Consider the following 26,428-nt stretch of genomic DNA (forward strand, 5'->3'; position numbering starts at 1 on the left):
TCTAGACAGGCCCAGCCGGTACAGTATCTAGACAGGCCCAGCCGGTACAGTATCTAGACAGGCCCATCCCTGCCGGTACAGCATCTAGACAGGCCCAGCCCTGCCGGTACAGCATCTAGACAGGCCCAGCCCTGCCGGTACAGCATCTAGACAGGCCCAGCCCTGCCGGTACAGTATCTAGACAGGCCCAGCCCTGCCGGTACAGTATCTAGACAGGCCTAGCCCTGCAGGTACAGTATCTAGACAGGCCCAGCCGGTACAGTATCTAGACAGGCCCAGCCGGTACAGTATCTAGACAGGTCTATCCCTGCCGGTACAGTATCTAGACAGGTCTAGCCCTGCCGGTACAGTATCTAGACAGGCCCAGGCCCAAGCCTGCTGGTACAGTATCTAGACAGGCCCATCCCTGCCGGTACAGCATCTAGACAGGCCCAGCCCTGCCGGTACAGCATCTAGACAGGCCCAGCCCTGCCGGTACAGCATCTAGACAGGCCCAGCCCTGCCGGTACAGTATCTAGACAGGCCCAGCCCTGCCGGTACAGTATCTAGACAGGCCTAGCCCTGCAGGTACAGTATCTAGACAGGCCCAGCCGGTACAGTATCTAGACAGGCCCAGCCGGTACAGTATCTAGACAGGTCTATCCCTGCCGGTACAGTATCTAGACAGGTCTAGCCCTGCCGGTACAGTATCTAGACAGGCCCAGGCCCAAGCCTGCTGGTACAGTATCTAGACAGGCCCAGGCCTAGCCCTGCTGGTACATTATCTAGACAGGTCCAGCCCTGCTGGTACATTATCTAGACAGGTCCAGCCCTGCTGGTACAGTATCTAGACAGGTCCAGCCCTGCTGGTACAGTATCTAGACAGGTCCAGCCCTGCTGGTACAGTATCTAGACAGGTCCAGCCCTGCTGGTACAGTATCTAGACAGGTCCAGCCCTGCTGGTACAGTATCTAGACAGGTCCAGCCCTGCTGGTACAGTATCTAGACAGGTCCAGCCCTGCTGGTACAGTATCTAGACAGGTCCAGCCCTGCTGGTACAGTATCTAGACAGGTCCAGCCCTGCTGGTACAGTATCTAGACAGGTCCAGCCCTGCTGGTACAGTATCTAGACAGGTCCAGCCCTGCTGGTACAGTATCTAGACAGGTCCAGCCCTGCTGGTACAGTATCTAGACAGGTCCAGCCCTGCTGGTACAGTATCTAGACAGGTCCAGCCCTGCTGGTACAGTATCTAGACAGGTCCAGCCCTGCTGGTACAGTATCTAGACAGGTCCAGCCCTGCTGGTACAGTATCTAGACAGGTCCAGCCCTGCTGGTACAGTATCTAGACAGGTCCAGCCCTGCTGGTACAGTATCTAGACAGGTCCAGCCCTGCTGGTACAGTATCTAGACAGGTCCAGCCCTGCTGGTACAGTATCTAGACAGGTCCAGCCCTGCTGGTACAGTATCTAGACAGGTCCAGCCCTGCTGGTACAGTATCTAGACAGGTCCAGCCCTGCTGGTACAGTATCTAGACAGGTCCAGCCCTGCTGGTACAGTATCTAGACAGGTCCAGCCCTGCTGGTACAGTATCTAGACAGGTCCAGCCCTGCTGGTACAGTATCTAGACAGGTCCAGCCCTGCTGGTACAGTATCTAGACAGGTCCAGCCCTGCTGGTACAGTATCTAGACAGGTCCAGCCCTGCTGGTACAGTATCTAGACAGGTCCAGCCCTGCTGGTACAGTATCTAGACAGGTCCAGCCCTGCTGGTACAGTATCTAGACAGGTCCAGCCCTGCTGGTACAGTATCTAGACAGGTCCAGCCCTGCTGGTACAGTATCTAGACAGGTCCAGCCCTGCTGGTACAGTATCTAGACAGGTCCAGCCCTGCTGGTACAGTATCTAGACAGGTCCAGCCCTGCTGGTACAGTATCTAGACAGGTCCAGCCCTGCTGGTACAGTATCTAGACAGGTCCAGCCCTGCTGGTACAGTATCTAGACAGGTCCAGCCCTGCTGGTACAGTATCTAGACAGGTCCAGCCCTGCTGGTACAGTATCTAGACAGGTCCAGCCCTGCTGGTACAGTATCTAGACAGGTCCAGCCCTGCTGGTACAGTATCTAGACAGGTCCAGCCCTGCTGGTACAGTATCTAGACAGGTCCAGCCCTGCTGGTACAGTATCTAGACAGGTCCAGCCCTGCTGGTACAGTATCTAGACAGGTCCAGCCCTGCTGGTACAGTATCTAGACAGGTCCAGCCCTGCTGGTACAGTATCTAGACAGGTCCAGCCCTGCTGGTACAGTATCTAGACAGGTCCAGCCCTGCTGGTACAGTATCTAGACAGGTCCAGCCCTGCTGGTACAGTATCTAGACAGGTCCAGCCCTGCTGGTACAGTATCTAGACAGGTCCAGCCCTGCTGGTACAGTATCTAGACAGGTCCAGCCCTGCTGGTACAGTATCTAGACAGGTCTAGCCATGCTGGTACAGTATCTAGACAGGCCCAGGCCTGCTGGTACAGTATCTAGACAGGCCCAGGCCCAGGCCTGCTGGTACAGTATCTAGACAGGTCTAGCCCTGCTGGTACATTATCTAGACAGGCCTAGCCCTGCTGGTACATTATCTAGACAGGCCTAGCCCTGCTGGTACATTATCTAGACAGGCCCAGCCCTGCTGGTACATTATCTAGACAGGCCCAGCCCTGCTGGTACATTATCTAGACAGGCCCAGCCCTGCTGGTACATTATCTAGACAGGCCCAGCCCTGCTGGTACATTATCTAGACAGGCCCAGCCCTGCTGGTACATTATCTAGACAGGCCCAGCCCTGCTGGTACATTATCTAGACAGGCCCAGCCCTGCTGGTACATTATCTAGACAGGCCCAGCCCTGCTGGTACATTATCTAGACAGGCCCAGCCCTGCTGGTACAGTATCTAGACAGGCCCAGCCCTGCTGGTACAGTATCTAGACAGGCCCAGCCCTGCTGGTACAGTATCTAGACAGGCCTAGCCCTGCTGGTACAGTATCTAGACAGGCCTAGCCCTGCTGGTACAGTATCTAGACAGGCCTAGCCCTGCTGGTACAGTATCTAGACAGGCCCAGCCCTGCCGGTACAGTATCTAGACAGGCCCAGCCGGTACAGTATCTAGACAGGTCTATCCCTGCCGGTACAGTATCTAGACAGGTCTAGCCCTGCCGGTACAGTATCTAGACAGGCCTAGCCCTGCCGGTACAGTATCTAGACAGGCCCAGGCCCAAGCCTGCTGGTACAGTATCTAGACAGGCCCAGGCCCAGCCCTGCTGGTACAGTATCTAGACAGGCCCAGGCCTAGCCCTGCTGGTACAGTATCTAGACAGGCCCAGGCCTAGCCCTGCTGGTACATTATCTAGACAGGCCTAGCCCTGCTGGTACAGTATCTAGACAGGTCTAGCCCTGCTGGTACATTATCTAGACAGGCCCAGCCCTGCTGGTACATTATCTAGACAGGCCTAGCCCTGCTGGTACAGTATCTAGACAGGCCTAGCTCTGCTGGTACAGTATCTAGACAGGCCTCACCTTTCCTTTCCTCAGTGCTTTGTAGACGTCTTTGTACTGTTGGAACTTCTCCAGCTCAGCTTCGACCAGAACCTGTCTGATGTGCATCACCTCTTCTACTGTTAGAGCTTGACACTCTACAGGGTAGCAGAAGTCCTCCTGAAACAGACAGAGAGAGAGAGCTGTTTAGCTTCAGGTGTGGGACCAGTTGTACCTCTACTCTGACATGAAAACGATCACTTTAACAAAGAATCTTCCAGTGAACCTACAGCACAACATGGAGGTGGTTGGTTACCATGGAGAAAAAACATTATGGGAGGTGGTTGGTTACCATGGAGAAAAAACATTATGGGAGGTGGTTGGTTACCATGGAGAAAAAACATTATGGGAGGTGGTTGGTTACCATGGGGAAAAAACATTATGGGAGGTGGTTGGTTACCATGGGGAAAAAACATTATGGGAGGGGGTTGGTTACCATGGGGAAAAAACATTATGGGAGGTGGTTGGTTACCATGGAGAAAAAACATTATGGGAGGTGGTTGGTTACCATGGAGAAAAAACATTATGGGAGGTGGTTGGTTACCATGGGGAAAAAACATTATGGGAGGTGGTTGGTTACCATGGGGAAAAAACATTATGGGAGGTGGTTGGTTACCATGGGGAAAAAACATTATGGGAGCATGCGGCTCCTCAATACCGCAACCCCCCCCGTCACACCCGTTGTGTTATTAACCCCCCCCCCATCACACCCGTTGTGTTATTAAACCCCCCCCCCCCGTCACACCCGTTGTGTTATTAAACCCCCCCAGTCACACCCGTTGTGTTATTAACCCCCCCCCCCATCACACCCGTTGTGTTATTAAACCCCCCCCCCCCGTCACACCCGTTGTGTTATTAAACCCCCCCATCACACCCGTTGTGTTATTAAACCCCCCCACATCACACCCGTTGTGTTATTAAACCCCCCCGTCACACCCGTTGTGTTATTAAACCCCCCCACATCACACCCGTTGTGTTATTAAACCCCCCCACATCACACCCATTGTGTTATTAAACCCCCCCGTCACACCCGTTGTGTTATTAAACCCCCCACATCACACCCGTTGTGTTATTAAACCCCCCACATCACACCCATTGTGTTATTAACCCCCCACATCACACCCGTTGTGTTATTAAACCCCCCACATCACACCCGTTGTGTTATTAAACCCCCCACATCACACCCGTTGTGTTATTAAACCCCCCACATCACACCCGTTGTGTTATTAAACCCCCCACATCACACCCGTTGTGTTATTAAACCCCCACATCACACCCGTTGTGTTATTAACCCCCACATCACACCCGTTGTTACTAAACCCCCACATCACACCCGTTGTGTTATTAACCCCCCCCCCATCACACCCGTTGTGTTATTAAACCCCCCCCCCCCCCGTCACACCCGTTGTGTTATTAAACCCCCCCACATCACACCCGTTGTGTTATTAAACCCCCCACATCACACCCGTTGTGTTATTAAACCCCCCACATCACACCCGTTGTGTTATTAAACCCCCACATCACACCCGTTGTGTTATTAACCCCCACATCACACCCGTTGTTACTAAACCCCCACATCACACCCGTTGTGTTATTAAACCCCCCCGTAACACCCGTTGTGTTATTAAACCCCCCACATCACACCCGTTGTGTTATTAAACCCCCCACATCACACCCGTTGTGTTATTAAACCCCCCACATCACACACGTTGTGTTATTAAACCCCCCACATCACACCCGTTGTGTTATTAACCCCCACATCACACCCGTTGTTACTAAACCCCCACATCACACCTGTTATGTTACTAAACCCCCACATCACACCCGTTGTGTTATTAACCCCCACCACCACATCACACCCGTTATGTATTTAAACCACCACATCACACCCGTTGTGTTATTAAACCCCCACATCACAGCCGTTATGTTAATAAACCCCCCCACATCACAGCCGTTATGTTAATAAACCCCCCCACATCACAGCCGTTAAGTTACTAAACCCCCACATCACACCCGTTATGTTATTAAACCCCCCACATCACAGCCGTTATGTTACTAAACCCCCACATCACAGCCGTTATGTTACTAAACCCCCACATCACCGCCGTTAAGTTACTAAACCCCCACATCACACCCGTTATGTTACTAAACCCCCACATCACCGCCGTTAAGTTACTAAACCCCCACATCACAGCCGTTATGTTACTAAACCCCCACATCACCGCCGTTAAGTTACTAAACCCCCACATCACACCCGTCATGTTATTAAACCCCCACATCACACCCGTTATGTAATTAAACCCCCACCACCACATCACACCCGTTATGTTATTAAACCCCCAACATCACAGCCGTTATGTTACTAAACCCCCACATCACAGCCGTTATGTTACTAAACCCCCACATCACCGCCGTTATGTTATTAACCCCCACATCACCGCCGTTATGTTACTAAACCCCCACATCACAGCCGTTATGTTACTAAACCCCCACATCACCGCCGTTAAGTTACTAAACCCCCACATCACACCCGTTATGTTATTAACCCCCACATCACACCCGTTATGTTATTAACCCCCACATCACACCCGTTATGTTATTAACCCCCCCACATCACACCCGTTATGTTATTAACCCCCCCATCACACCCGTTATGTTATTAACCCCCACATCACACCCGTTATGTTATTAACCCCCACATCACACCAGTTATGTTATTAACCCCCACATCACACCCGTTATGTTATTAACCCCCCCACATCACACCCGTTATGTTATTAACCCCCCCACATCACACCCGTTATGTTATTAACCCCCCCACATCACACCCGTTATGTTATTAACCCCCACATCACACCCGTTATGTTATTAACCCCCACATCACACCCGTTATGTTATTAACCCCCCCACATCACACCCGTTATGTTATTAAACCCCCACATCACACCCGTCATGTTATTAACCCCCACATCACACCCGTTATGTTATTAACCCCCCCACATCACACCCGTTATGTTATTAACCCCCACATCACACCCGTTATGTTATTAACCCCCCCACATCACACCCGTTATGTTATTAACCCCCCCTCACACCCGTCATGTTAATAAACCCCCACCAGGATAGTATTCCCAGGGAGCACACAGAGCCCAGCCTGATAATGACAAACAGAAGTGAACAACACAGCAGCTCTGAGGACATCCCAGTGAGTCATGTAGTCAGTTGGGAAAAAGTCTAAAATGTGTTCCCAAACAGTGTTCGTTTTAAGACTACACGTTGTATTAGGTGATCATTGATTAAGTAATTGTGTGCGTTCCAGGTTGTCATTTTTTGCAGTCTGGGGTCCAATAATCTCTGAATATTGTTATATTATACATCAATGTGGTGACGACCTGGAACGCATCCATAGTTAGCGTGGAATAATACATCCATGACATACCATCTTAGCACCACTGCTGGGGGCGGGGTTTTCCACCTGACAGGAAATAGAACAGCTCAGTATTACAGACAGGACCACTACCCAGACTCCTCCTCAGTATTACAGACAGGACCACTACCCAGACTCCTCCTCAGTATTACAGACAGGACCACTACCCAGACTCCTCCTCAGTATTACAGACAGGACCACTGTCTACCAGGTAGGTAGTTGGTTCTGAAGGTGTAGAGATGGTAAGGCAGGTAGGTAGTTGGTTCTGAAGGTGTAGAGATGGTAAGGCAGGTAGGTAGTTGGTTCTGAAGGTGTAGAGATGGTAAGGCAGGTAGGTAGTTGGTTCTGAAGGTGTAGAGATGGTAAGGCAGGTAGGTAGTTGGTTCTGAAGGTGTAGAGATGGTAAGGCAGGTAGGTAGTTGGTTCTGAAGGTGTAGAGATGGTAAGGCAGGTAGGTAGTTGGTTCTGAAGGTGTAGAGATGGTAAGGCAGGTAGGTAGTTGGTTCTGAAGGTGTAGAGATGGTAAGGTAGGTAGGTAGTTGGTTCTGAAGGTGTAGAGATGGTAAGGTAGGTAGGTAGTTGGTTCTGAAGGTGTAGAGATGGTAAGGTAGGTAGGTAGTTGGTTCTGAAGGTGTAGAGATGGTAAGGTAGGTAGGTAGTTGGTTCTGAAGGTGTAGAGATGGTAAGGTAGGTAGTTGGTTCTGAAGGTAGAGATGGTAAGGTAGGTAGTTGGTTCTGAAGGTAGAGATGGTAAGGTAGGTAGTTGGTTCTGATGGTAGAGATGGTAAGGCAGGTAGTTGGTTCTGAAGGTAGAGATGGTAAGGCAGGTAGTTGGTTCTGAAGGTAGAGATGGTAAGGTACACTACCGTTCAAACGTTTGGGCTCACTTAGAAATGACCTTGTTTTTGAAAGAAAAGGTCATTTTTTGTCCAATGAAATATAACATTTATCAGAAACACCGTGTAGACATTGTTAATGTTGTAAATGACCATTGTAGCTGGAAACGTAGATATTCCATTTAAAAAAGAAATTAAAAAATCAGCCATAGACGTACAGAGGTCCATTATCAGCAACCATCAATCCTGTGTTCCAATGGCACGTTGTGTTTGCTAATCCAAGTTTATCATTTTAAAAAGGCTAATTGATCACTAGAAAACCCTTTTGCAACTATGTTAGCACAGCTGAAAACTGTTATTAAAGAAGCAATAAAACTAGCCTTCTTTAGACTAGTTGAGTATCTGGAGCATCAGCATTTGTGGGTTTGATTACAGGCTCAAAATGGCCCGAAACAAAGACCTTTCTTCTGAAACTCGTCAGTCTATTCTTGTTCTGAGAAATGAAGGCTATTCCATGCGAGAAATTGCCAAGAAACTGAAGATCTCGTACAACGCTGTGTACTATTCCCTTCACAGAACAGCTCAAACTGTCTCTAACCAGAATAGAAAGAGGAGTGGGAGGCCCCGGTGCACAACTGAGCAGGAGGACAAGTACATTAGAGTGTCTAGTTTGAGAAACAGACGCCTCACAAGTCCACAACTGGTAGCTTCATTAAATAGTACCCGCAAAACACCAGTCTCAACATCAACAGTGAAGAGACGACTCCGGGACGCTGGCCTTCTAGGCAGAGTTCCTCTGACCAGTGTCTGTGTTCTTTTGCCCATCTTAATCTTTTCTTTTTATTGGCCAGTCTGAGATAAAGCTTTTTCTTTGCAACTCTGACTAGAAGGCCAGCATCCTGGAGTCGCCTCTTCACAGTAGTGAAGTAGTGTACACTATAATAGTAGTGTACACTATAATACCATGAGAGGCTTGACTGTTTGCAGCACACAGTAGTGTACATACCAGAGACTTGGAGCTCTGTCTGGTGGGGGCTGTGAAGGGTCGTACGCTGGTGGGGGTCTCCTTCTCAATGGAGTGTCTCCTCTGAGGGGAGGGGCGACTGTCAGGCTGGGGAGTCATGGTGATGGGCAGGAACCTAGGGGGTGCTGGAGGGGGGGGGGGAGAACAGTAAGATTACAGAGTTCAGGAGGGGAGAGAGAGAGAACAGTAAGATTACAGAGTTCAGGAGGGGAGAGAGAGAGAGTTGAGACAGGCAGTTTGATAGTGTAGTGCACTACATTTGACCAGGACTAATAGGACTAAAGTAGTGCACTACATTTGACCAGGACCCATAGGACTAAAGTAGTGCACTACATTTGACCAGGGCCCATAGGACTATATATATATATATATAAAGTCTGGTATTTGGGTAGGGCTCTGTTGGAGCATGAGGGGTGGGTTTGATGTGCTAGGGGGATCACTGTGTTTTGCCTTCTACCGGTTTGTATGTATTGTCTGTATAATCTTTCAAATATCAATAACTTGATAAAAACAGTAGTGCACTATCTAGTGAATAGTTTGCCATTTGGGATGCTTCATTAGTATTCTGTACCTTAGGAGCCTTCAAAGAGTGGACGGATCTAGTGTCCTAGCTAGTATACATGGTGTTATGGAATGTACTTTGCCATTCAATAAATGTGTATGTTTTTGTGGAATATGGAACGGTTTATGAATTCATTGTGAACATTATATAAATACAACAAAAAGAGAGTGAAGGTATCTTACTGTTCTTCCCCAGGACAGATCCCGGAGACGAGGCGTCCAACATGGATGATGACATACTGGAGGAGCTGTGACTGGGCTCATCCTGTTAATGAGGAGATACACATGACTGATGTAGACAGACTACCATTACAACCATTACAAAAGAGACTAACCTGCTCCTCAGCAAACATGATCATTTCAGGTGACAATGTCGACTCATTTCTGCCACTGGATAAATAAGAACGAGACGCACCGCGGACACTAAGAACGAGACGCACCGCGGATACTAAGAACGAGACGCACGGCGGGTACTAAGAACGAGACGCCCGGCGGGTACTAAGAACGAGACGACCCGCGGATACTAAGAACGAGACGCCCGGCGGATACTAAGAACGAGACGCACCGCGGATACTAAGAACGAGACGCCCGGCGGATACTAAGAACGAGACGCACCGCGGATACTAAGAACCAGACGCACCGCGGACACTAAGAACGAGACGCACCGCGGATACTAAGAACGAGACGCCCGGCGGATACTAAGAACGAGACGCACCGCGGATACTAAGAACGAGACGCCCGGCGGATACTAAGAACGAGACGCACCGCGGATACTAAGAACCAGACGCACCGCGGACACTAAGAACGAGACGCACGGCGGACACTAAGAACGAGACGCACGGCGGACACTAAGAACGAGACGCACGGAGGATACTAAGAACCAGACGCACCGCGGACACTAAGAACGAGACGCACGGAGGATACTAAGAACCAGACGCACCGCGGAAACTAAGAACGAGACGCACCGCGGACACTAAGAACGAGACGCACGGAGGATACTAAGAACCAGACGCACCGCGGACACTAAGAACGAGACGCACGGAGGATACTAAGAACCAGACGCACCGCGGACACTAAGAACGAGACGCCCCGCGGACACTAAGAACGAGACGCCCGGCGGATACTAAGAACGAGACGCCCGGCGGATACTAAGAACGAGACGCACGGCGGATACTAAGAACGAGACGCACGGCGGATACTAAGAACGAGACGCACCGCGGACACTAAGAACGAGACGCACCGCGGACACTAAGAACGAGACGCACGGCGGATACTAAGAACGAGACGCACGGCGGACACTAAGAACGAGACGCACGGCGGACACTAAGAACCAGACGCACCGCGGACACTAAGAACGAGACGCACCGCGGATACTAAGAACGAGACGCACGGCGGGTACTAAGAACGAGACGACCCGCGGATACTAAGAACGAGACGCCCGGCGGATACTAAGAACGAGACGCACCGCGGATACTAAGAACCAGACGCACCGCGGATACTAAGAACGAGACGCCCCGCGGATACTAAGAACGAGACGCCCCGCGGATACTAAGAACGAGACGCACGGCGGATACTAAGAACGAGACGCACGGCGGATACTAAGAACGAGACGCACGGCGGATACTAAGAACGAGACGCCCCGCGGATACTAAGAACGAGACGCCCCGCGGATACTAAGAACGAGACGCCCCGCGGATACTAAGAACGAGACGCCCCGCGGATACTAAGAACGAGACGCACCGCGGATACTAAGAACGAGACGCACGGCGGGTACTAAGAACGAGACGCCCGGCGGATACTAAGAACGAGACGCCCGGCGGATACTAAGAACGAGACGCACCGCGGATACTAAGAACCAGACGCACCGCGGATACTAAGAACGAGACGCCCCGCGGATACTAAGAACGAGACGCCCCGCGGATACTAAGAACGAGACGCACGGCGGATACTAAGAACGAGACGCACGGCGGATACTAAGAACGAGACGCACGGCGGATACTAAGAACGAGACGCCCCGCGGATACTAAGAACGAGACGCCCCGCGGATACTAAGAACGAGACGCCCCGCGGATACTAAGAACGAGACGCCCCGCGGATACTAAGAACGAGACGCACCGCGGATACTAAGAACGAGACGCACGGCGGATACTAAGAACGAGACGCACCGCGGATACTAAGAACGAGACGCACCGCGGATACTAAGAACGAGACGCCCGGCGGATACTAAGAACGAGACGCGGGCTGGATAAAGGACTAGAAACACTTGTTTCTGTGTGCAAGTCAAGAGCTTTCTTGTACTCCTCGTTGTAGAAAAGAGGCTTTGGTGTAGGTGATGTATGAACTAGACGCGGGCTGGATGTATGAATAACACAAACAATCGCATTCTAGCCACACACACTGTCCCCACTCTCTCTCACACACGTACATCAGACTCTGAGCTTCCCAGTTCAGCCAGCGTGGGTGCCTTCAGGAGCCTCTTCCTCTGACACAGAGCCCCTCCCAGCCCGGGAGCTGGTGGACAGGACAGGGTGCTGGCGACGTGCTTCCTGGGGGCATCTGGAGTGGACAGGTCTGTGGGAGGAGTCAGAGAGGACAGAGGAAAACAGTCACAGGGAGACAAGAAAATAGAAAAACTAAAGAGAAACCATTGAATGAGTAGTTCTGTCCAAACTGGTACTGTAGACTGTTCAGTGCCTAAAATAAGGGGTTAAATACAGGTCAAAAAAAAATTGTGTCCTGATCTTTCTTATGTCTCTCAGATATAGGACAGACACTTCAGAACAAACCTCCTTTAAAACAATATTTTGGGGGGGGTTGGGGGGGCTCTTGTTCCATATGGTCAATCTGTTATTCAATGCGTTTGTATGGGCTAATAGCAGAAAGGCCAACTAAACATTAATCATATCATTATGTATACATGTTTTATACTTCAAGGAGTCCTAGAATTCTAAATCAAAATGATGTTTGGTATGACCTTCTTAAAACAATTCCATATAGCTTAGTGGAATTGTATAAACGCTGTAAGTACAGAAACACAATGTTTAACGCTTAACTTCCGGCGCCGAACAGGATGGCTGCCTCGCTTCGCGTTCCTTGGAAAATATGCAGTATTTTGTTTTTCTATGTGTTATTTCTTACATTGGTACCCCGGGTGATCTTAAGTTTCATTACATACAGCCGGGAGGAACTACTGAATATACGATTAACGTCAACTAACCACCCTTCCTACCAGGAATATGACTTTCCCGAAACGGATCCAGTGTCTTGCCTTCCACCCAATACAATGGACCTGATCCCAGCCGGCGAAGCTACACGACGCCGAAAAAGGGGCAAACGTAGCGGTCTCCTGGTCAGGCTTCGGAGACGAGCACATCGCGCTCCACTCCCTAGCATACTACTCGCCAATGTCCAGTCTCTTGAGAATAAGGTCGATGAAATCCGAGCACGGGTAACATTCGAGAGAGACATCAGGGATTGCAACGTGCTCTGCTTCACGGAAACATGGCTAACTGAAAAGACGCTAACGGAGTCGGTGCAGCCAGCTGGTTTCTTCACGCATCGCGCAGACAGAAACATACATCTTTCTGGTAAGAAGAGGGGCGGGGGGGTATGCCTCATGATTAACGAGACGTGGTGTGACCATCATAACAACACTCAGGAACTAAAGTCATTCTGTTCACCTGATCTAGAACTCCTCACAATCAAATGTAGACCGCATTATCTACCAAGGGAATTCACTTCGGTCATAATCACAGCCGTATATATTCCCCCCCAAGCAGACACATCGATGGCCCTGAACGAACTCTATCTGACTCTCTGTAAACTGGAAACCACACACCCTGAGGCTGCATTCATCGTAGCTGGGGATTTTAACAAGGCTAATCTAAAAACAAAACTCCCTAAATTCTATCAGCACATCGATTGTCCGACCAGGGCTGGCAGAACTCTGGACCATTGTTATACTAACTTCCGCGACGCATATAAGGCCCTCCCCCGCCCTCCTTTCGGAAAAGCTGACCACGACTCCATTTTGTTGATTCCAGCCTACAAACAGAAATTAAAACTACAAGCTCCCGCGCTCAGGTCTGTTCAACGCTGGTCCGACCAATCTGAATCCACGCTTCAAGACTGCTTTGATCACGCGGATTGGAATATGTTCCGCACGGCGTCCAACAACAACAATGATGAATATGCAGATTCGGTGAGCGAGTTCATTAGGAAGTGCATTGACGATGTCGTACCCAGAGCAACGATTAAAACATTCCCAAACCAGAAACCGTGGATTAACGGCAGCATTCGCGTGAAACTGAAAGCGCGAACCACTGCTTTTAACCAGGGCAAGGTGACCGGAAACATGACCGAATACACACAGTGTAGCTATTCTCTCCGCAAGGCTATCAAACAGGCTAAGTCCCAGTACAGAGACAAAATTGAATCGCAATTCAACAGCTCAGACACAAGGGGTATGTGGCAGGGTCTACAGTCTATCACGGATTACAAAAAGAAAAGCAGCCCCGTCGCGGATCAGGATGTCTTGCTCCCAGACAGGCTAAATACCTTTTTTGCCCGCTTTGAGGATAATACAGTGCAACTGACACGGCCCACTACCAAAACCTGCGGGCTCTCCTTCACTGCAGCCGAGGTGAGTAAAACATTTAAACGTGTTAACCCTCGCAAGGCTGCAGGCCCAGACGGCATTCCCAGCCGCGTCCTCAGAGCATGCGCAGACCAGCTGGCTGGTGTGTTTACGGACATATTCAATCAATCCTTAGCCCAGTCTGCTGTTCCCACATGCTTCAAGAGGGCCACCATTGTTCCTGTTCCCAAGAAAGCTAAGGTAACTGAGCTAAACGACTACCGCCCCGTAGCACTCACTTCTGTCATCATGAAGTGCTTTGAGAGACTAGTCAAGGACCATATCACCTCCACCCTACCGGACACCCTAGACCCACTCCAATTTGCTTACCGACCCAATAGGTCCACAGACGACGCAATCGCAACCACACTGCACACTGCCCTAACCCATCTGGACAAGAGGAATACCTATGTGAGAATGCTGTTCATCGACTACAGCTCAGCATTTAACACCATAGTACCCTCCAAACTCGTCATCAAGCTCGAGACCCTGGGCCTCGACCCCGCCCTGTGCAACTGGGTCCTGGACTTCCTGACGGGCCGCCCCCAGGTGGTGAGGGTAGGTAACAACATCTCCACCCCGCTGATCCTCAACACTGGGGCCCCACAAGGGTGCGTTCTGAGCCCTCTCCTGTACTCCCTGTTCACCCACGACTGCGTGGCCATGCACGCCTCCAACTCAATCATCAAGTTTGCGGACGACACTACAGTGGTAGGCTTGATTACCAACAACGACGAGACGGCCTACAGGGAGGTGGTGAGGGCCCTCGGAGTGTGGTGTCAGGAAAATAACCTCACACTCAACGTCAACAAAACAAAGGAGATGATTGTGGACTTCAGGAAACAGCAGAGGGAGCACCCCCCTATCCACATCGACGGGTCAGTAGTGGAGAAGGTGGAAAGTTTTAAGTTCCTCGGTGTACACATCACGGACAAACTGAATTGGTCCACCCACACAGACAGCGTTGTGAAGAAGGCGCAGCAGCGCCTCTTCAACCTCAGGAGGCTGAAGAAATTCGGCTTGTCACCAAAAGCACTCACAAACTTCTACAGATGCACAATCGAGAGCATCCTGTCGGGCTGTATCACCGCCTGGTACGGCAACTGCTCCGCACACAACCGTAAGGCTCTCCAGAGGGTAGTGAGGTCGGCAGAACGCATCACCCGGGGCAAACTACCTGCCCTCCAGGACACCTACACCACCCGATGTCACAGGAAGGCCATAAAGATCATCAAGGACAACAACCACCCAAGCCACTACCTGTTCACCCCGCTATCATCCAGAAGGCGAGGTCAGTACAGGTGCATCCAAGCAGGGACCGAGAGACTGAAAAACAGCTTCTATCTCAAGGCCATCAGACTGTTAAACAGCCACCACTAACATTTAGCGGCCGCTGCCAACAAACTGACTCAGCTCCAGCCACCTTAAAAATGGGAATTGATGGAAATTATGTAAAAATGTACCACCAGCCACTTTAAACAATGCCACCTAATATAATGTTTACATACCCTACATTACACATCTCTTATGTATATGTATATACTGTACTCTATATCATCTACTGCATCTTGCCATCTTATGTAATACATGGACCACTAGCCACTTTAAACTATGCCACTTTATGTTTACATACCCTACATTACTCATCTCATATGTATATACTGTACTCTATACCATCTACTGCACCTTGCCTATGCCGTCTGTACCATCACTCATTCATATATCTTTATGTACATATTCTTTATCCCTTTACACTTGCGTGTATAAGGTAGTAGTTGCGGAATTGTTAGGTTAGATTACTTGTTGTTATTACTGCATTGTCGGAACTAGAAGCACAAGCATTTCGCTACACTCGCATTAACATCTGCTAACCATGTGTATGTGACTAATAAATTTGATTTGATTTGATTTAAAAAAAGGCACCAGCATTACGATGGGACTCATTGGGTTAAACTAGTTTACCTCTAGAGGCAACATCAATTATTACTGTCGAGAAGGAAAACTCAACTAAATATTGATGATACCGTCAGTAAAGACGCAAGAGTGACGCACATAGATGCCCACGAAGACAGTTGATTTTACAGATACTATTTGGTAGTATTCTGAAATACATTTCCACTCACTATGTACATCATCTCACACAGACACACAGGTGAAGGTGTGAGAACAGTACTAATACCTGAGCTGCGGTTCGGATCTTGAGGGATGCTGATGCTTTTGACTGCTCCTATAGGAGGGAACATCTCCAATATGGTCCGGTCATCAACACCGGTTCTTCCTAAAAAATAAAAAAAAAGTTCAGCAATCGACACACAATACACAATAATGACAAAGCGAAAACATGTTTAGAAATTTTGTTTAGAAAAATGTATTAAAAATAAAAAACAAATACCTTATTTACATAAGTATTCAGACCCTTTGCTATGAGACTCGAAATTGAGCTCAGGTGCATCCTGTTGCCATTGATCATCCTTGAGATGTTTCTACAACTTGATTGAAGTACACCTGTGGTAAATTCAATTGATTGGACATGATTTGGAAAGGCACACACCTGTCTATATAAGGTCCCACAGTTGACAATGCATGTCAAGAGTAAAAACCAAGCCATTGTCCGTAGAGTGCCGAGACAGGATTGTGTCGAAACACAGATCTGGGGAAGGGTACCAAAAAATGTCTGCAGCATTGAAGGTCCCCAAGAACACAGTGGCCTCCACCATTCTTAAATGGAAGAAGTTCAGAACCACCAAGACTCTGAGAGCTGGCTGCCCGGCCAAACTGAGCAATTGGGGGACAAGGGCCTTGGTCAGGGAGGTGACCAAGAACCCGATGGTCACTATGACAGAGCTCCAGAGTTCCTCTGTGGAGATGGGAGAACCTTCCAGAAGGACAACCATCTCTGCAGCACTCCACCAATCAGGCCTTTACGGTAGAGTGGCCCGACAGAAGCCACTCCTCAGTAAAAGGCACATGACAGCCTGCTTGGAGTTTGCCAAAAGGCACCTAAAGACTCTCAGACCATGAGAGAAAAGATACTCTGGTCTGATGAAACCAAGATTGAACTCTTTGGCCTGAATGCCAAGCATCACGACTGGATGAAACCTGACACCAACCCTAAGGTGAAGCATGGTGGTGGCAGCATCATGCTGTGGGGATATTTTTCAGTGGCAGGGACTGGGAAACTAATCAGGATCGAGGCAAAGATGGAGCAAAGTATTGAGAGATTCTTGATGTAAACCTGCTCCAGAGCGCTTGAGACCTCAGACTGGGGCGAAGGTTCACCCTCCAATAGGACAATGGCCTTAAGCACACAGCTAAAACAACGCAAGAGTGGCTTCAGGACAAGTCTCTGAATGTCTTTGAGTGGCCCAGCCAGAGCCCGGACTTGAACCCTATCGAACATCTCTGGAGAGACCTGAAAATAGCTGTGCAGAGACACTCCCCATCCAACCTAACAGAGCTTGAGAGGATCTGCAGAGAAGAATGGGAGAAACTCCCCAAATACAGGTGCGCCAAGCTTGTAGCGTCATACCCAGTCGTGATGCAAGGCTCTAATCGCTGCCAAAGGTTCTTCAACAAAGTACTGAGTAAAGGGTCTGAATACTTATGTAAATGTGATATTTCAGTTTTTGATTTGTCATTGTGGGGTATTGTGTATACATCGATGAGGAAAAAAACGATTTATTCCATGTTAGAAAAAGGCTGTAACGTAGCAAAATGTGGAAAAAGTCAAGGGGTCTGAATACTTTCCCAAGGCACTGTATGCCACAGTGAATTATGATGGACAGGCCAGGCAGGCAGCCTTTAGTGTTACAGGGTAATCCGTCCCCTCTAGGAAGCACTTAGTTAGCACTGCACTAACCATACCTGATCATAATATAACCCTACCCAACTATACCCCTAAACCAACCCAACCATAATATAACCCTAGCATAACCCAACCATTACCCCACCCTACCATTACCCCACCCTACCATTACCCCACCATTACCCCACCCTACCATTACCCCACCCTACCATTACCCCACCCTACCATTACCCCACCATTACCCCATCCAACCATTACCCCACCATTACCCCACCCAACCATTACCCTGCCCCACCATTACCTCCCCATGACATGACCCCACCATTACCCCACCATACCAAAGATCCACCCAACCCCACCATTACCCCACCATGACCCCACCCCACCATGACCCAACCCCACCCCACCATGACCCCACTCCACCATACCAAAGATCCACCCCACCCCACCATGACCCCACCCCACCATGACCCCACCATACCAAAGATCCACCCAACCCCACCATGACCCGACCCCACCATGACCCCACCATACCAAAGATCCACCCAACCATATCCCTACTCATCCATAACATGGGAGAAGAGAGCATTGGAGAGAGGAAAGCAGGTCTGATGGAAGCATTCAATGTTAGAGTGTATAGAGATGGCAGGAGGTCCAGTGAGGAGCTGTTAACTGTCAATGTTAGAGTGTATAGAGATGGCAGGAGGTCCACTGAGGAGCTGTTAACTGTCAATGTTAGAGTGTATAGAGATGGCAGGAGGTCCAGTGAGGAGCTGTTAACTGTCAATGTTAGAGTGTATAGAGATGGCAGGAGTTCCACTGAGGAGCTGTTAACTGTCAATGTTAGAGTGTATAGAGATGGCAGGAGGTCCACTGAGGAGCTGTTAACTGTCCTGGTTTCAGTCTCACTCAGCTCTGTGAAACACTGACTGGGTCTGAAGGCAGGAAGGCAGACGGCTGCCAGTGGATTACTTTAAAGCATGTCTGTCTGTGGGTCTGAACCTGGTAGATGTGATAAGTTGAACATGACATTCATCAGATGGGGGGTGATATTGTCACAGTAATTTAATGAACACAAGGGAAACGGTGATTTGACTTACTGAATTGGAGTTTGGGCTCCACTAACTCACCGCGTTAGCTTCACTAACTCACTGCTAGCCTGCACTGGTAGTCTGGGCTGCATCATGTTGCAACGTCCCCTTGAGGCCCATCTGCTAGCCCCGGCCTGCTAGCTGTCTGAATCGCTGTGCCTCCAGCTCGCCTAGCTACTCACTGGACCCTATGATCACTCGGCTGCACATGCCTCTCCCTAATGTCAATATGCCTTGTCTATTGCTGTTTTGGTTAGTGATTTGTCTTATTTCACTGTAGAGCCTCCAGCCCTGCTCAATATGCCTTAGCTAACCCTTTTGTTCCACCCTCCACACATGCCGTGACTTCACCTGGCTTAAATGGTGCCTCTAGAGACAAAACCTATCTAATCGTCACTCAACGCCTAGGTTTACCTCCACTGTACTCACATCCTACCCTTGTCTGTACATTATGCCTTGAATATATTCTACCACGCCCAGAAACCTGCTCCTTTTACTCTGTTCCGAACGCACTAGACGACCAGTTCGTATAGCATTTAGCCGTACCCTTATCCTCTGGTGATGTAGAGGTTAACCCAGGCCCTAGTACCACACCTATTCCCCAGGCGCTTCCCCAGGCGCTTCCCCAGGCGCATTTGTTGACTAACCGTAAAAGCATTAGTTTCACGCATGTTAACATCAGAAGCCTCCTCCCTGAGTTTGTTTAATTCACTACTTTAGCACACTTCACCAAACCTGATGTCCTTGCCGTGTCTGAATCCTGGCTAAGGAAGGCCACCAAAAATCCTGAAATTCCCATCAATAACTATAACATTTTCAGACAGAACTGCCAAAGGGGGCGGAGTTGCAATCTACTGCAGAGATAGCCTGCAGAGTTCTGTCCTACTATCCAGGTCTGTGCCCAAATTTTTTAAATCCACCTTTACAGAAACAAGTCTCTCACCATTGCCGCTTGTTACAGACCCCCCTCAGCCCCCAGCTGTGCCGTGGAAACCATATGTTAATTGATTGCCCCCCCCCCCCCCATCGATCTTCAGTGTTCGTACTGTTAGGTGACCTAAACTGGGACATGCTGAACTTCTCTAGGGTAGGGGGCAACATTCGGAATTTTGGATGAAAAGCGTGCCCAAATTAAACTGCCTGATACACAGGCCCAGAAGCTAGAATATGCATATAAAATACTGTCTGTGAGTAAAACAGAACTGATATGGCAGGTGAAAACCTGAGGAAAATCCAACCAGCAAGTACTATTATTTTGAAAGGCTGTGTTTCCATTGAAAGCCTATCCACCATACAAAGACTTGGGACCCAGTTCATGATCTCTATGGCTTCCTCTACACGTGGCCAGTCTTTATGCATTGTTTCAGGCTTTAACTCTGAAAAATGAGGGAGATACAGCACTTTCAATGAGTGGACACTGGACATTTCCAGACACGAGTCCAGCGCATGATCGGGAACGCACCTTTCTTGTTTCTCCTTTTCTATTGACGAAGCTTTTGTCCGGTTGAAATATTATTGATTATTTATGACAAAAACAACCTGAGGATTGATTTCTGACATGTTTCTACTAACTTTTATTGTACTTTTTTGTCTGGATGTTGAGAGCGCGCTTTGTGCCTTTGGATTTCTGAACTAAACGCACCAACAAAAAGGAGGTTTTTGGACATAAAGAGGGACATTATCGAACAAAAAAAAACATTTATTGTGTAACATGAAGTCCTGTGAGTGCCATCTGATGAAGATCAAAGGTTAGTGATTCATTTAATAATTTCTGACTTTTGTGAGCCCTAGCCTTGGCTGGAAAATGGCTGTATGGTTTTCTGTGACTAGGCGCTGACCTAACATAACCGCATGGTGTGCTTTCTCTGTAAAGCCTTTTTGAAATCGGACACTGTGGTTGGATTTACAACAAGTGTATCTTTAAAATGGTGTAAAATACTTGTAGGTTTGAGGAATTTTAATTATGGGATTTCTGTTGTTTTGAATTTGGCGCCCTGCAATTTCACTGGCTGCTGTCGAGGTGGGACGCTACCGTCCCACTTATACCAGAGAGGTCAACACCCCGGCCGTCCTACAATCTAAGCTAGATGCCCTCAATCTCACAAATTATCAAGGAACCTACCAGGTACAACCCTAAATCCGTAACCATGGGCACCCTCTTAGATATCATCCTGACCAACTTACCCTCTAAATACACCTCTGCTGGCTTCAACCAGGATCTCAACGATCATTGCCTCATTGCGTAATTGGTCCGAAGTCAAACAATCACCCCTCATCACTGTCAAACACTCCCTAAAACACTTCAGCGAGCAGGCCTCTGGATCAAGTGACATTCTGTGACTTTGGCTAATATGCCTTCTTTTCTTGCCGTGGTATCGTTTTGGTATCGAGTATTATGAGACTAAGCCTGCTAACATAATAAAAATTATAATCTGTGACACTAATATAATAATGTGTCATATGTGGGTATGAAATGGAGCGAGGGTCAACTTTTGCGTAACACCGAGCCGCGTCCCGGCTGCGTCCGAGCGCGTGTGTCCTGCTCACCCAGGCGGTTGCGTCGGATCATGTCAGGTGATACAGGCCGTAGCTTCCTCTCCTGTTTGATGCCCTCTAAGAGACGCTCATGGAGGGTCTGCGGCCACGCAGGGTGAGGCTTCAACTTCCTAGCAGTAACCTACAAGTAGACAGACAAGCAGATAATGAATTCTGTGCAGCAGAGACAGCTCATCAACCATCCACAATAAAACACGTACTGAAGCAACATACTGAAGCAGCTGCCCTTCCTTTCAAGTCAACAAAACTGGATTCATCCCCTTAGGAGCAAGAAGGCGTCACAGTAAGGGCAATAATTACAGTCTAGCGTGTACAACTGTCCTCTCAGTCGTAGCAATAGGAGGCTGCCAGACACACCATCTTTTCAATTCATCCTCCTCCCCATCAAGTCTGTCGTAGAACAGCAGCTGTGTCCGTCAGAATTCATCCCCATCATGTCTGTCGTAGAACAGCAGCCGGGTCCGTCAGAATTCATCCCCATCGTGTCTGTCGTAGAACAGCAGCTGGGTCCGTCAGAATTCATCCCCATCATGTCTGTCGTAGAACAGCAGCCGGGTCCGTCAGAATTCATCCCCATCGTGTCTGTCGTAGAATAGCAGCTGGGTCCGTCAGAATTCATCCCCATCATGTCTGTCGTAGAACAGCAGCCGGGTCCGTCAGAATTCATCCCCATCGTGTCTGTCGTAGAACAGCAGCTGGGTCCGTCAGAATTCATCCCCATCATGTCTGTCGTAGAACAGCAGCCGGGTCCGTCAGAATTCATCCCCATCGTGTCTGTCGTAGAACAGCAGCTGTGTCTGTCAGAATTCATCCCCATCATGTCTGTCGTAGAACAGCAGCCGGGTCCGTCAGAATTCATCCCCATCATGTCTATCGTAGAACAGCAGCTGTGTCTGTCAGAATTCATCCCCATCGTGTCTGTCGTAGAACAGCAGCTGGGTCCGTCAGAATTCATCCCCATCATGTCTGTCGTAGAACAGCAGCTGGGTCCGTCAGAATTCATCCCCATCATGTCTGTCGTAGAACAGCAGCTGTGTCCGTCAGAATTCATCCCCATCATGTCTGTCGTAGAACAGCAGCTGTGTGTCAGAATTCATCCCCATCATGTCTGTCGTAGAACAGCAGCTGTGTGTCAGAATTCATCCCCATCATGTCTGTCGTAGAACAGCAGCTGGGTCTGACGCACTAGACGATTTAAAATCGCGACCATGTTAACAATGTGAAATAGGTCTGCAGCATAGACATGCACGTTTTCACATTTCATATTGTTTATAATATACATCATTGAACAGCACTCCCAGGGTTGAGAGACTAGGTCAGGACTCCCAGGGTTGAGAGGTGGTCAGAGACTAGGTCAGTACTCACAGGGTTGAGAGACTAGGTCAGTACTCACAGGGTTGAGAGACTAGGTCAGAGACTAGGTCAGCACTCCCAGGGTTGAGAGACTAGGTCAGAGACTAGGTCAGGACTCCCAGGGTTGAGAGACTAGGTCAGGACTCCCAGGGTTGAGAGACTAGGTCAGGACTCCCAGGGTTGAGAGACTAGGTCAGCACTCCCAGGGTTGAGAGACTAGGTCAGGACTCACAGGGTTGAGAGACTAGGTCAGAGACTAGGTCAGTACTCACAGGGTTGAGAGACTAGGTCAGTACTCACAGGGTTGAGAGACTAGGTCAGGACTCACAGGGTTGAGAGACTAGGTCAGTACTCACAGGGTTGAGAGGTGGTCTGGAGCGGATGAAGTCCAGGATGACCTCATGAGCACTCTTCTTTAACCTGGGAGGGATGTCTCCATTCAGCTGGAGTAACAACACATCAGAACAGGAGAGGTAGTGAGTAAACACACACACGCTAACGTCCCCTGTTATTAACAGGAGAGGTAGTGAGTAAACACACACATGCTAACGTCCCCTGTTATTAACAGGAGAGGTAGTGAGTAAACACACACACGCTAACGTCCCCTGTTATTAACAGGAGAGGTAGTGAGTAAACACACACACGCTAATGTCCCCTGTTATTAACAGGAGAGGTAGTGAGTAAACACACACACGCTAATGTCCCCTGTTATTAACAGGAGAGGTAGTGAGTAAACACACACACGCTAACGTCCCCTGTTATTAACGGGAGAGGTAGTGAGTAAACACACACACGCTAACGTCCCCTGTTATTAACGGGAGAGGTAGTGAGTAAACACACACACGCTAACGTCCCCTGTTATTAACAGGAGAGGTAGTGAGTAAACACACACATGCTAACGTCCCCTGTTATTAACAGGAGAGGTAGTGAGTACTGGCTGAAAACGTTCTACTTTTAAACTCGGACAAAACAGAGATGCTTGTTCTAGGTCCCAAGACACGAAGAGATCTTCTGTTAAATCTTACAATTAATCTTGATGGTTGTAAAGTCATCTCAAATAAAACTGTGAAGGACCTCGGCGTTACTCTGGACCCTGATCTCTCTTTTGACGAACATATCAAGACTGTTTCAAGGACAGCTTTTTTTCATCTACGTAACATTGCAAAAATCAGAAATTTTCTGTCCAAAAATGATGCAGAAAAATTAATCCATGCTTTTGTTACTTCTAGGTTAGACTACTGCAATGCTCTACTTTCCGGCTACCCGGATAAAGCACTAAATAAACTTCAGTTAGCAGCCGTATTTTGCACTAGAATCCTGACTAGAACCAAAAAATTTGATCATATTACTCCAGTGCTAGCTTCCCTACACTGGCTTCCTGTTAAGGCAAGGGCTGATTTCAAGGTTTTACTGTTAACCTACAAAGCATTACATGGGCTTGCTCCTACCTATCTTTTCCGAGTTGGTCCTGCCGTACATACCTACACGTACGCTACGGTCACAAGACGCAGGCCTCCTAATTGTCCCTGGAATTTCTAAGCAAACAGCTGGAGGCAGGGCTTTCTCCTATAGATCTCAATTTTTATGGAATGGTCTGCCTACCCATGTGAGAGACGCAGACTCGGTCTCAATCTTTAAGTCTTTACTGAAGACTCATCTCTTCAGTAGGTCATATGATTGAGTGTAGTCTGGCCTAGGAGTGTGAAGGTGAACGGAAAGGCTCTGGAGCAACGAACCGCCCTTGCTGTCTCTGCCTGGCCGGTTCCCCTCTGTCCACTGGGATTCTCTGCCTCTAACCCTATTACAGGGGCTGAGTCACTGGCGCGCTTTCATGCCGTCCCGAGGAGGGGTGCGTCACTTGAGTGGGTTGAGTCACTGACGTGATCTTCCTGTCTGGGTTGGCGCGCCCCCTTGGTTTGTGCCGTGGCAGAGACCTTTGTGGGCTATACTCGGCCTTGTAAGTTGGTGGTTGAAGGTATCCCTCTAGTGGTGTGGGGGCTGTGCTTTGGCAAAGTGGGTGGGGTTATATCCTTCCTGTTTGGCCCTGTCCAGGGGTATCATTGAATGGGGCCACAGTGTCTCCTGACCCCTCCTGTCTCAGCCTCCAGTATTTATGCTGCAGTAGTTTATGTGTCGGGGGGCTAGGGTCAGTTTGTTATATCTGGAGTACTTCTCCTGTCTTATCCGGTGTCCTGTGTGAATTTAAGTATGCCCTCTTTAATTTTCTCCTTCTTTCTTTCTTTCTCTCTCTCTCTCTCTCTCTCTCTCTCTCTCTCTCTGAGGACCTGAGCCCTAGGACCATGCGTCAGGACTACCGGGCATGATGACTCCTTGCTGTCTCCAGTCCACCTGGCCTTACTGCTGATCCAGTTTCAACTGTTCTGCCTGCGGCTATGGAACCCTGACCTGTCCACCGGACGTTCTACCTGTCCCAGACCTGCTGTTTTCAACTCTCTAGAGACCGCAGGAGCGGTAGAGATACTCTTAATGATCGGCTATGAAAAGCCAACTGACATTTACTCCTGAGGTGCTGACTTGCTACACCCTCGTTAACTTCTGTGATTATTATTATTTGACCATGCTGGTCATTTATGAACATTTGAACATCTTGGCCATGTTCTGTTATAATCTCCACCCGGCCACCCCTCATAGCCTGGTTCCTCTCTAGGTTTCTTCCTAGGTTTTGGCCTTTCTAGGGAGTTTTTCCTAGCCACCGTGCTTCTACACCTGCATTGCTTGCTGTTTGGGGTTTTAGGCTGGGTTTCTGTACAGCACTTCGAGATATTAGCTGATGTACGAAGGGCTATATAAAATATATAAATACATTTGAAATTTGATTTGAGTACACACACACATGCTAACGTCCCCTGTTATTGTAATGGAGAGAGGTTAGCATGTCTTGAGGGTATCATTTGTACATCTGTCTCACTCATTATTCAGGACTATCCGTAATCATGGTAGAATCCACATGAACGGACAAGTGTTACGAAACATATTCTATTGTTATTTACAAGAAAAGTGACAATACATTATTTACCATCCATTTCTATTGAGCAGAAAGTAATCTGAAACTATCAAAACAGCAAACACATCCAAAAAGTTTGATGTGATCATTGCGTTCTAGGAGTGTGTGACCAAACACTAAAGTTGAGTCCTTTAATACGGTTGGGTTCTGAGAATAGGAAAATATACTTATTCATGTAACTGATGGAGTCCAGAGGGTCTACACCAGAAGGTAAGGGTTATAGGAGGAAGGTATATAGTGGAGGGTCTACACCAGAAGGTAAGGGTTATAGGAGGAAGGTATATAGTGGAGGGTCTAGACCAGAAGGTAATGGTTATAGGAGGAAGGAATATAGTGGAGGGTCTACACCAGAAGGTAAGGGTTATAGGAGGAAGGTATATAGTGGAGGGTCTACACCAGAAGATAAGGGTTATAGGAGGAAGGTATATAGTGGAGGGTCTACACCAGAAGATAAGGGTTATAGGAGGAAGGTATATAGTGGAGGGTCTACACCAGAAGATAAGGGTTATAGGAGGAAGGTATATAGTGGAGGGTCTACACCAGAAGTTAAGGGTTATAGGAGGA

At 48.7% G+C, this 26,428-nt stretch overlaps 1 protein-coding gene across 4 annotated transcripts in view; it reads right to left on the reverse strand.

Moving 5' to 3' along the window:
* Nucleotides 1–26,428, reverse strand: part of spire1a (spire-type actin nucleation factor 1a) — a 70,354-nt gene that overhangs the window by 14,533 nt on the left and 29,393 nt on the right. For 3 of the 4 annotated variants that reach the window (XR_011671659.1, XM_071374378.1, XM_071374377.1), the window contains exons 7-14: nucleotides 23,196–23,282; nucleotides 21,478–21,607; nucleotides 16,214–16,312; nucleotides 11,824–11,969; nucleotides 9,582–9,663; nucleotides 8,820–8,962; nucleotides 6,990–7,025; nucleotides 3,533–3,670 (exon numbers count right to left, since the gene is read on the reverse strand). Coding sequence is in view for 3 of the 4 variants with exons in the window: in XM_071374378.1 (XP_071230479.1) it covers nucleotides 3,533–3,670; nucleotides 6,990–7,025; nucleotides 8,820–8,962; nucleotides 9,582–9,663; nucleotides 11,824–11,969; nucleotides 16,214–16,312; nucleotides 21,478–21,607; nucleotides 23,196–23,282 (861 nt within the window). In the remaining variant the exon portion in view is untranslated. The remainder of the gene's footprint in view (nucleotides 1–3,532; nucleotides 3,671–6,989; nucleotides 7,026–8,819; nucleotides 8,963–9,581; nucleotides 9,664–11,823; nucleotides 11,970–16,213; nucleotides 16,313–21,477; nucleotides 21,608–23,195; nucleotides 23,283–26,428) is intronic. The other variant, XM_071374379.1, reaches the window with a different exon arrangement.

The sequence above is a fragment of the Salvelinus alpinus genome, chromosome 29 (genome assembly GCF_045679555.1).
Source record: "Salvelinus alpinus chromosome 29, SLU_Salpinus.1, whole genome shotgun sequence".
In the NCBI taxonomy this organism is placed as follows: domain Eukaryota; kingdom Metazoa; phylum Chordata; class Actinopteri; order Salmoniformes; family Salmonidae; genus Salvelinus; species Salvelinus alpinus.